Source organism: Phocoena phocoena, chromosome 3 (genome assembly GCF_963924675.1).
Source record: "Phocoena phocoena chromosome 3, mPhoPho1.1, whole genome shotgun sequence".
Classification (NCBI taxonomy): domain Eukaryota; kingdom Metazoa; phylum Chordata; class Mammalia; order Artiodactyla; family Phocoenidae; genus Phocoena; species Phocoena phocoena.
In genome coordinates this window covers 6,381,341-6,393,698 of record NC_089221.1, presented here as the reverse complement: position 1 = coordinate 6,393,698, position 12,358 = coordinate 6,381,341, and the positions used below count along the sequence as shown (strand labels likewise).

The window sequence follows — 12,358 nt, the reverse complement described above, 5'->3', positions numbered from 1 at the left end:
CAGGAGGAAACGGCCATATATTTTCATATTTCATTTAAAATTAATTTGTACTCCATGCCATTGAAGATTTTCCATTTTTAAGTTTTAAGAATTTAAGTTACTTTAGGATCCCAAATATGTTTGATGAATTTAAATTTAATACTGAAAACATATTCTACACAATCTCTGAAGACAGTTGAAGGTGCTTCACCAATCCTTTGCCTTAGATAAGTGTGTTAATCAGCTTCCAAGATGGCCCCAGTGATCCTCACCTCCCAGTACTCACACTCTTGTACTGTCCCTTCCCATAACGGGTAGGGCTGACTTGTGTAACCAATAGGATACTGCAGAAATGACCAGAAATGACCTTCAAAGGTTAGATCATAAAAGATATTGAAGCTTCCACCTGGACCCCTCCCTCTGGGGAAGCAAGCGGCCATGTTGTGAGGATACTCAAACAAACTGTGAAGAGGCCCAATGATGAGGATCTGAGGCCTCCAGCCAACAGGAAGTTAACCTGTCCACCAGGTGGGAAGTCACATTGGGAACAGATTGCCCAGCAGCCTGCAGCCTCATGGGAAAGTCTATGCCAAAACCACCTGGGTAAGCTGCTCCCAAACTCCAACCCACAGATGTTGTAAGATGTTTATTGTTCTTTTTCTAAAAAAATTAGGTTATTTGTATTTTTATTGTTGAGCTGTAAATGTTCTTTATATATTCTGGATTCAAGTCCCTTATCAGATATATTATTGCAAATATTTTCTCCCATTCTATGGGTTCTTTTTTTTTAAATGGGTCTTTTTTTTTTTTGAAGTATAGCTGATTTACAATGTTGTGTTAATTTCTTCTATACAGCAAAATTATTCAGTTATATTCAGTTATATATATATATATATATATATTCTTTTTCATATTTCTTTCCATATGGTTTGTCATAGGATATTGAATATAGTTCCCTGTGCTATACAGTAGGACCTTGTTGTTTATCCATTCTATGTATAATAGCTTGCCTCTGCTAATCTCAAACTCCCAGTCCTTCCCTCTTCCAACCCCCTTCCCCTTAACAATCACAAGTCTGTTCTGTATGTCTGTGAGTCTGTTTTTGTTTCATAGATATGTTGATTTGTATTGTATTTTAGATTCTACATGTAAGTGACATCATATGACAGTTGTCTTTCTCTGACTTACTTCACTTAGTGATAATCTCTAGGTCCATCCATGTTGCTGCAAATGGCATTATTTCATTTTTTATGGCTAAGTAATATTCCATTGTATATATGTACCACATCTTCTTTATCCATTCATCTGTCAATGGACATTTAGATTGCTTCCATGTCTTGGCTATTGTAAATGGTGCTGCAGTGAATGTTGGGGTGCATGTATCTTTTTGAATTGTGTTTTTTTCCAGATATGTGCCCAGGAGTCAGATTGCTGGATTATATGGTAGCTCTATTTTTAGGTTTTTGAGGAATCTCCATACTGTTTTCCATAGTGGCTTCAACAATTTACATTCCTACCAACAATGTATGAGGGTTCCCTTTTCTCCACATCATCTCCAACATTTGTTATTTATAGACTTTTTGATGATGGCCATTCTGATTGGTGTGTTTATTGTTCTTTAAAGAACAATATTGTTTATAGTTCTTTAAATTACCCACTAAGTTTTGGGGTAATTTGTTACACAGAAACTGATAACTAATACAGATATTATGCAGACAATTATCAACTGCTTGAGATTGGTTGTGTCTTCAGTCATTTTTACAGGTCTATTGTTCCCAGATTATATCACAACTATTTAAAGATAGTCTGTGATCCTATTTAGATAGACACATTTATCCTTACACATTTTGAATACCAATAAGTGACATAAAAATATTTCTGGAGATGAAAGGGGCATTGCTGATTTTCTTATAGTTAAGGCTGGAAAGAGCAATTTCTACTATAGTATATCCTGTCAGACACCATAAATGTTTTTTCTTTAATTATGTAGGTAAAATGCTTAAAAACCTAAATGCAGTCTAGTGTTTTAAATAATTTTATTCCTTTTTTTTTGGCTGCACTGGGTCTTCATTGTTGTGTGCAGGCTTTCTCTAGTTGTAGTGAGTGGGGGCTACTCTTTGCTGTGGTGTGTGGGCTTCTCATTGTGGTGGCTTCTCTTATTGTAGAGCATGGGCTCTAGGCACACGGGCTTTGGTACTTGCAGCACATGGGCTCAGTAGTTGCCACATGTGGGCCCTAGAGTGCATGGGCTTCAATAGTTGCGGCGCATGGGCTCAGTAATTGTGGCATGTGGGCTCTAGGATGCATGGGCTTCAGTAGTTGTGGTGTGTGGGCTCAGTAGTTGTGGCTCACAGGCTCTAGAGCACAGGCTTAGTAGTTGTGGTGCACGGGCTTAGTTGCTCCACAGCAAGTGGGATCTTCCCGGACCAGGGCTCGAACATGTGTCCCCTGCATTGGCAGGAGGATTCTTAACCACTGCACCACCAAGGAAGTCCAGCTTTACTCCTTAATATGTATGAATGTTCTCTGTCTCGGTGTGTGTATATATATACATATATATATATATGTATATATGTATGTATATATATATACAAACACATAAATATATGCATATATACATACATACATATATATGTATATATACACACATAGTTCTTTCCTATTATTCCAAGAAAACAAAAGGTGGGGACTATAAAAAAATTTACTCCTGATTCCTCATTTATTCAATGTTTTTTCCTTAGTTCCTACTTGATATGCAACTTCTTTTCTCTTGTCTCCCTTTCAATGTGCATTTCTCATTGTATATTAGCTCTTTGCGTGCTTGGGCCACACCTTTTTCTAAAATCATGTGTTAAAATGCAATTTGTCTTAGCAATGCATAAATTAAGCTACAGTTAAATTTGTTTCTTAATAAACTTCAAAAATCCTTGAACTGAAGTAACCAGACAGAAGGCTGCATCACCCAATGGAAAAGGTCTGGACTTGAAGGCAAACAGCCCTATTACAATTCTAGATGATTCTAAACACACTTTAGTTTGTGTTTGTTGTTATTAAACTATTGAATGGGATGGGGGGGGGTGACTAAAGGAATAACATAATGAGTGAGGCATGCACAGGTTACTTATTGAGATAACCCAGCCAGAATAGCAAGCACCACTGCAATGTAATCGAATGGATGAAAGGACAGCCCCCAGAGAAGTAGTGTCGGTAACGGGTGGGCATGGAGAACAGTGAGGACCAGGGCACCCACATGTGGAGAGGTCCCACACCACTGTAGCCAGAGATGGAGGGGAGCACAGGAGGGAACACCCTCTCCAGACTGAAGTGAGGACCTGCACAGCTCCTCTCTAGAGCTCAGGGGAGAAGAGGTCCTATACCATCCTGCTTCCTGACCACAATCCCATGTTAGTTTTCCAGTTACTGGGAATCCAGGAATGGCTCCCTGGGAAGCATGGATGGCTGTACCACTCTTGGAAAAACAGTAACTTTCATTATAATTTAATTAAGGTGCATGTTGGTCCCCTATGATGCTGGGTACCAGCCATACCCTAGAAACCCATCATTCCTGATTGACAGCAGAACATCCAGCTTCCCTGGAAAGTGCTGGCTTCCCAAGGCCCTGCCCTTGCCAAGTCCACCTTGAGGAACCAGTCCTTGTGCCTAGAGCCCATGACTCTTTAATCTTACTGATACTGAGTCCTGGGTTTCAGGGACACAGTGAGCTCTGACCAAGGAGTTCCCAGAATAAGGGCCCCATTGTCCACTTCTCTCCCTTTTGTAATTGATGGTCACAAAATGCAATAAGTAGAGGAACCCGTTTTCTTATCTTAATGTGAAGGCCCAAGAGGCAGCACATGGGTAGGTGGAGTGATAATTACTCTACACGCAAAGGTAAACAGTTCCAAAGGACACATGAAACTGTAAGATTATGGGCTCCCAGTTAAATATGTCCCCCACCTGGCATACAGGCTCCCCAGACTTGCTGCGGAAGGAGAACAGAGCAGCAGCATACCTGACGTTGGTGTGCCGCTTGACGTACAGGTTGTGAAAGTTGTTGGTGTTTTCCATTTGGCCGGCTTTGGGGCCCTGCAGCCTCTGGATGATCTCGGCTTTCATCTCCATGGCTATGTGCGCTGGCAGCAGGGACAGCAGAAGCCGCTCCTGAAACCAGGTGTGGAAGGAAGACCAAGAGATGTTACACAACCAAGGTCACAGCCAAGTATCATCTGATATCAATACTGATTTGTAGTGGGGCTAATTTGAGGACTCTTTACAAGTTAAAATACAGATTCTAGAAATACATATTGAAAAAAATATAAAATTTTCTAAGGTCAGAGTGTGTTGTTATTTATTGAGTTCTAAGCATGTCTTTTTCAGTATGGAGAATAAAGGAAGGCATAGTTATTTCCCTGAGGGTACTATTTATCTATTTTGATTTTAAAGTAGTGAAGCAGAAATAATATTAAAATGCCAGAAACCAGTGGTCAGTCTAAGATACAAAACACTCATTTTCACCTGCTTGTTCATTTGCGAGATAAAGTACAAGCTTTATTGCACTTTTGAAAGTCAGCCCATATTCCACATTTCCTAAGTAAGAGTCACATATTTTCAAATATTTCATTTCCTCTGTGGTGACCATCCAATCCTCTTTAGTGCTTCTAAACTATTATAAAGACAGAGTCAGAAATATTAGCTGCTGATAAAGACATCACCTATGAGAAACTATAGGTGGGACACAAAGAAATGATAACATATGAGATTTTCTTGTATTTTTAGTCTTTAAATTCAGTATATCTCGTACACAATAGCATGCAATATTACACATGCTTTAATCTGTATTTATTATAGTTAGAGAGGCAACTTTTCCATTCTCTTCAAGGAAACTATGCAATTTTTTGAGAAAAAGTATCATAGATGGCAATCTTTGCAAGTTGATATTCATCCTTGAGTGTTTTAAACATTAATCTATTACAGAAAACACCATATTCTTCAGGCATTGTGGATTTAGCTAGTGGTATTCAGTGTGTATAAACAAACATTTGTTGAATGCCAAGTTTTCTCCTTCTTCCACATTGTCTCTTTTTTTCTTTAAAAAAATTTCTTTTTGGTGGACAAAGTGGTGAGAGAGTAGAGGAAGGGGTGGGGAAGCTGAGCTTTGCTCACAGATTCACTGGTCCAGGTGTCTGTCCCCTGGGCCCACCCACAGTGCCCATCACTTTGGGGCTGTTGGGAACTTCCACCAAGGGAGCAGAGGGTAGGCCAGGAGTGCATCGTGATGAAGACGAAATGACCCTCACCACAGCCCATCCCCAGCCTGACCCAGGAAGACAGGTACAAAGTCAACAGGAGACTCAGCGTGTGCCTGTGTAAGGTCTCAGTGCATGGTAGGGAGCGTTTCTCTATGAACTGGCATAACTGAGTGTTGATTGTTTGTTCATTCCTTCCGTCCTTCATTAACCCAATCAGAAAACATCCATCACTGCCCATTAAATGCCAGACCCCTTGATAAGCACTAATGGTAAATGCAAAGAAGAAGGGGACAGTGTCCCTAATATCATGTTGCTCATGATCCAGGAAAGGGCCCGCCCACAGTGCATAGCTGTTAGATGAGGCTAGAAAGACAGGCTGGTGATTGGAGGAAGCCACGTGCCTGGGATCTGGGAAAAGAGGGGGAGCTAACAGACGAGGAGCACCTGCTATGCACCACACGCTCCCAGGAGCCACCTTCACGTGAACCAGTTGAATCAAAACAACAGCATCATCTGACTGGTATTGTTACCAACCTCCTTGCAACAGAGGCAAAAAGAAGCAGTTAGATAAAGGGCAGGGAGCTGACACTTGTCATAACACTTGTCACACACCAAAGGGAATTTTATTGGTACTTAAGAAAGAGAACACTTTTTATTTAATAATCATCTTTTCACTTTTTGGTTAAATTCCCCTTGATGTTTCCATTTAAATTAAGAAATGAAATGCAGAAATCAAAAATGTTTAATAAGGTAAATGTCCATATATACACCTGGGGAAATATAAATTAATAGGAACTGTACAAAACAAGGAGGCTAATGTCTAGTGTGGTCTACAATATAACAGAATGAAACGCACAATGGCAATAACACAAAAGATGAAATGGGAGTCAATGGAATAAAAATGTTCTGAGGTCCTAGAATTGTGTGAGAAGTGGCGAAATAAAGCAATTTATGTTAGACTGTAGTAAGTCAAGAGTGGATGCAATTTCCACATCAGCAACAAAAAGTTTGAAAAAATGTATGACTAACAGGCTAACAGAGAAAATGGGAAAGGAATCCTTGATTAATCCAAAATAAGTCAATAAAGAAGAGTCAAAGAAAACTAAAAACAGGTGGGGCAAATAGAAACTAAATCATAAAGTGACAGTTATCAGCCTGTTGTGCCAGAAATTATATTAAAATTAATGGACTAAATATTCCAATTAATTGACTAATACTGTCAGATTGGACTGAAAAAAGACAAAATGTAACTCTAAACTACTCACAATAAACACACCTGAAATATAAGAATACAGAACTATCAGAAATTTAAAAAGATACACCAAAAAGAGATGAATTATAAAAACCTTAATAATAAAAGAAAAAGCAGTATACCTATACCAATATCAGAAAAGTACTGTAGATATTCCAGTCTTAAGGGAAAATATTGACAAGTCCACAAATTTTTTAGAACTTTTTTTTGGTGGGGGAAATACCACTAGATTTTATTGTGGACATTGGCAATATAACCCCTTATGTGGTTCCTTCCACTCAAAGAGACTGGTGGTATGAAGGGCAGTGAAGTGGGGGGCTTGTCTATTGCTTTACTTCTCAACTACTGCAGGAGTTCTTGGAAAGTAGCATTTTCCCTGCAGTTATTTGTTCAATGAATGAATGATCTGCTGTGCATTTCACCTGGGGCACAATAAAGAAAAATCTAATTTCAAAGTGGAGACCTGGGTAGACAGTGCTTATGATTTTTTTTTTCTTTTTCATTGCAGTACGCAGGCCTCTCACTGTTGTGACCTCTCCCGTTGTGGAGCACAGGCTCCGGACGTGCAGGCTCAGCGGCCATGGCTCACAGGCCCAGCCACTCTGCGGCATGTGGGGCCTTCCCGGACCGGGGAACGAACCCGTGTACCCTGCATTGGCAGGCGGACTCTCAACCACAGTGCCACCAGGGAAACCCTGATTTAAAATCAGATTAATGACCTTTTTTTTTTTTAAAAAAAAAAATCTTTATTGGAGTATAATTTCTTTAAAATGTTGTGTTAGTTTCTGCTTTATAACAAAGTGAATCAGGTATACATATACATATGTCCCCATATGTCTTCCCTCTTGCGTCTCCCTCCCTCCCACCCTCCCTATCTCACCCCCCTAGGTGGTCACAAAGCACTGAGCTCCTCTCCCTGTGCTATGCGGCTGCTTCCCACTAGCTATCTATTTTACGTTTACTAGTGTATATATGTCCACACCACTCTCTGACTTTGTCCCACCTTACCCTTCCCCCCCTCCCCATATCCATAAGTCCATTCTCTAGTAGGTCTGTGTTTTTATTCCCATCTTGCCCCTAGGTTCTTCATGACTGTGTTTTACATTCCATATATGTTAGCATATGGTATTTGTTTTTCTCTTTCTGACTTCACACTGCATGACAGACTCTACGTCCATCCACCTCACTACAAATAACTCAATTTCGTTTCTTTTCATAGCTGAGTAATATTCCATTGTATATATGTGACACAACTTCTTTATCCATTCATCTGTCGATGGACACTTAGGTTGCTTCCATGTCCTGGCTATTGTAAATAGTGCTGCAAGGAACAGTGTGGTACATGACTTCTTTTGAACTATGGTTTTCTCAGGGTATATGCCCAGTAGTAGGATTGCTGGGTCATATGGTAGTTCTATTTTAGTTTTTTCAGGAACTTACATACTGTACTCCACAGTGGCTGTATCACTGTACATTACCACCAACAGTGCAAGAGGGTTCCCTATTCTCCACACTCTCTCCAGCATTTATTGTTTCTAGAGTTTTTGATGATGGCCATTCTGACTGGTGTGAGATGATATCTCATTGTAGTTTTGATTTGCATTTCTCTAATAATTAATGATGTTGACCATTCTTTCATGTGTTTGTTGGCAATCTGTATACATTCTTTGGAGAAATGTCTATTTAGGTCTTCTGCCCATTTTTGGATTGGGTTGTTTGTTTTTTTGATATTGAGCTGCATGAGCTGCTTATAAATTTTGGAGATTAATCCTTTGTCAGTTGCTTAATTTGCAAATATTTTCTCCCATCTGAGGGTTGTCTTATGGTCTCTTTTATGGTTACCTTTGCTGTGCAAAAGCTTTTAAGTTTCATTAAGTCCCATTTGTTTATTTTTGTTTTTATTTCCATTTCTCTAGGAGGTGGGTCAAAAAGAAACTTGCCTGATTTATGTCATAGAGTACCCTGCCTGTTTTTCCTCTCAGAGTTTGATAATTTCTGGCCTTAAATTTAGGTCCTGAATCCATTTTGAGCTTATTTTTGTGTATGGTGTTAGGGAGTGATCTAATCTCAGACTTTTATATGTACCTGTCCAGTTTTCCCAGCACCACTTATTGAAGAGGCTGTCCTTTCTCCAGTGTACATTCCTGCCTCCTTTATCAAAGATAAGGTGACCATATGTGCGTGGGTTTTTCTCTGGGTTTTCTATCCTGTTCCATTGATCTGTCTTTCTGTTTTTGTGCCAGCCAAATACTGTCGTGATTACTGTAGCTTTGTAGTATAGTCTGAAGTCAGGGAGCCTGATTCCTCCAGCTCCGTTTTTCGCTCTCAAGATTGCATTGGGTATTTGGGGTCTTTTGTGTTTCCAAACGAATTGTGAAATGTTTTGTTCTAGTTCTGTGAAAAATGCCAGTGGTAGTTTTATAGGGATTGCATTGAATCTGTAGATTGCTTTGGGTAATATAGTCATTTTCAGAATGTTGATTCTTCCAATCCAAGAACATGGTATATCTCTCCATCTATTTGTATCATCTTTAATTTCTTTCATCAGTGTCTTATAATTTTCTGCATACAGGTCTTTTGTCTCCTTAGGTAGGTTTATTCCTAGATATTTTATTCTTTTTGTTGCAGTGGTAAATGGGAGTGTTTTCTTAATTTCACTTTCAGATTTTTCATCATTAGTGTATAGGAATGTAAAGATTTCTGTGCATTCATTTTGTATCCTGCTACTTTATCAAATTCATTGATTAGCTCTAGTAGTTTTCCAGTAGCATCTTTAGGATTCTCCATGTATAGTATCATGTCATCTGTAAAAAGTGACAGCTTTACTTCTTCTTTTCCAATTTGGATTCCTTTTATTTCTTTTTCTTCTCTGATTGCTGTGGCTAAAATGTCCAAAACTATGTTGAATAAGAGTGGTGAGAGTGGGCAACCTTGTCCTGTTCCTGATCTTAGTGGAAATGGTTTCAGTTTTTCACCACTGAGGACGAGGTGGCTGTGGGTTTGTCATATATGGCCTTTATTATGTTGAGGAAAGTTCCCTCTATGCCTACTTTCTGCAGGGTTTTTATCATAAATGGGTGTTGAATTTTGTCGAAAGCTTTCTCTGCATCTATTGAGATGATCATGTGGTTTTTCTCCTTCAATTTGTTAATATGGTTTATTACATTGATTGCTTTGCGTATACTGAAGAATCCTTGCATTCCTGGGATAAATCCAACTTGATCATGGCGTATGATCCTTTTTCTTGTGCTGTTGGTTTCTGTTTGCTAGTATTTTGCTGAGGATTTTTGCATCTATGTTCATCAGTGATATTGGCCTGTAGTTTTCTTTCTTTGTGACATCTTTGTCTGGTTTTGGTATCAGGGTGATGCTGGCCTCGTAGAGTGGGTTTGGGAGTGTTCCTCCCTCTGCTATAGTTTGGAAGAGTTTGAGAAGGATTAGGTGTTAGCTCTTCTCTAAATGTTTGATAGAATTCGCCTGTGAAGCCATCTGGTCCTGGGCTTTTGTTTGTTGGAAGTTTTTAAATCACAGTTTCAATTGCAGTGCTCGTGAATGGTCTGTTCATATTTTCTATATCTTCCTGGTTCAGTCCCAGAAGGTTGTGCATTTCTAAGAATTTGTCCATTTCTTCCAGGTTGTCCATTTTATTGGCATAGAGTTGCTTGCAGTAGTCTCTCATGGTCCTTTGCATTTCTGCAGTGTCAGTTGTTACTTCTTTTTCATTTCTAATTCTATTGATCTGAGTCTTCTCCCTTTTTTTCTTGATGAGTCTGGCTAATGGTTTATCAATTTTGTTTATCTTCTGAAAGAACCAGCTTTTAGTTTTATTGATCTTTGCTATTGTTTCCTTCATTTCTTTTTCATTCCTTTCTGATCTGATCTTTATTTCTTTCTGCTAACTTTGGGGTTTTTGTTCTTCTTTCTCTAATTGCTTTAGGTGTAAGGTTACGTTGTTTATTTGAGATGTTTCTTGTTTCCTGATGTAGGATTGTATTGCTATAAACTTCCCTCTTAGAACTGCTTTTGCTGCATTCCATAGGTTTGGGGTCATCGTGTTTTTATTATCATTTGTTTCTAGGCATTTTTTAATTTCCTCTTTGATTTCTCAGTGGTCTGTTGGTTATTAAGTAGTGTATTATTTAGACTCCATGTGTTTTTATTTTTTACAGATTTATTCCTGTAATTGAGATCTAGTATCATAGCATTGTGGTTGGAAAAGATATTTGATATGATTTCAATTTTCATAAATTTACCAAGGCTTGATTTGTGACCCAAGATATGATCTACCCTGGAAAATATTCCATTAGCATTTGAGAAGAATGTGTATTCTGTTGTTTTAGGATGGAATGTCCTATAAATCTCAATTAAGTCCATCTTGTTTAATGTACCATTTAAAGCTTGTGTTTCCTTATTTATTTTCATTTTGGATGAACTGTCCATTGGTGAAACTGGAATGTTAAAGTCCCCTACTTTGATTGTGTTACTTTCGATTTCCCCTTTTATGGCTATTAGTATTTGCCTTATGTATTGAGGTGCTCCTATGTTGGGTGCATAGATATTTACAATTGTTATATCTTCTTGTTGGATTGATCCCTTGATCATTATGTACTGTCCCTCTTTGTGTCTTCAACAGTCTCTGTTTTAAAGTCTATTTTGTCTGATATGAGAATTGCTACTCCAGCTTTCTTTTGATTTCTATTTTCATGGAATATCTTTTTCCCTACCCTCACTTTCAGTCTTTATGTGTCCCTAGGTCTGAAGTGGGTCCCTTGTAGACAGCATATATACAGGCCTTGTTTTTGTATCCATTCAGCCAGTCTATGTCTTTTGGTTGTAGCATTTAATCCATTTACATTTAAGGTAATTATCAATATGTATGTTCCTATTATCATTTTCTTAATTGTTTTGGGTTTGTTATTGTAGGTCTTTTCCTTTTCTTGTGTTTCCTGCCTAGAGAAGTTCCTTTAGCATTTGTTGTAAAGCTGGTTTGGTGGTGCTGAACTCTCTTAGCTTTTGCTTGTCTGTAAAGGTTTTAACTTCTCCATTAAATCTGAATAAGATCCTTGCTGGGTGGAGTAATCTTGGGTGTAGGTTTTTCTTCTTCATCACTTTAAATATGTCCAGCCACTCCCTTCTGGCTTGCAGAGTTTCAGCCGAAAGATAGCTGTTAACCTTATCGGGATTCCCTTGTGTGCTATTTGTTGTTTTTCCCTTGCTGCTTTTAATATGTTTTCTTTGTATTTAATTTTTGAAAGTTTGATTAATATGTGTCTTGGTGTGTTTCTCCTTGGATTTATCCTGTATTGGCCTCTCTGTGCTTCCTCGACTTCATTAACTATTTCCTTTCCCATATTAGGGAAGTTTTCAACTATAATCTCTTCAAATATTTTCTCAGTCCCTTTCTTTTTCTCTTCTTTATCTGGGACCCCTATAATTTGAATGTTGGTGCATTTAATATTGTCCCAGAGGTCTCTGAGATTGTCCTCAAGTCTTTTCATTCTTTTTTCTTTATTTGGCTCTGCAGTAGTTATTTCCACTATTTTATCTTTCAGGTCACTTATCTGTCCTTCTGCCTCAGTTTTTCTGCTATTGATCCCTTCTGGAGAATTTTTCATTTCATTTATTGTGTTGTTCATCACTGTTTGTTTGCTCTTTAGTTCTTCTAGGTCCATGTTAAATGTTTCTTGTATTTTCTCCATTCTATTTCCAAGATTTTGGATCATCTTTACTATCATTATTCTGAATTATTTTTCAGGTAGACTGCCTACTTCTTCATTTGTTAGGTCTGTTGGGTTTTTGCCTTGCTCCTTCATCTGCTGTGTGTTTCTCTGTCTTCTCATTTTGCTTAACTTACTGTGTTTCGGGTCTCCTTTTCGCA

General features: G+C 38.4%; 1 protein-coding gene across 2 annotated transcripts in view; it reads right to left on the bottom strand.

Moving 5' to 3' along the window:
- The window catches only part of ADCY2 (adenylate cyclase 2), a 449,171-nt gene that overhangs the window by 137,272 nt on the left and 299,541 nt on the right, over window positions 1–12,358 (bottom strand). For both annotated transcript variants that reach the window (XM_065875257.1, XM_065875258.1), the window contains exon 5: window positions 3,992–4,140. In XM_065875257.1, coding sequence (XP_065731329.1) covers window positions 3,992–4,140 — 149 coding nt within the window. The remainder of the gene's footprint in view (window positions 1–3,991; window positions 4,141–12,358) is intronic.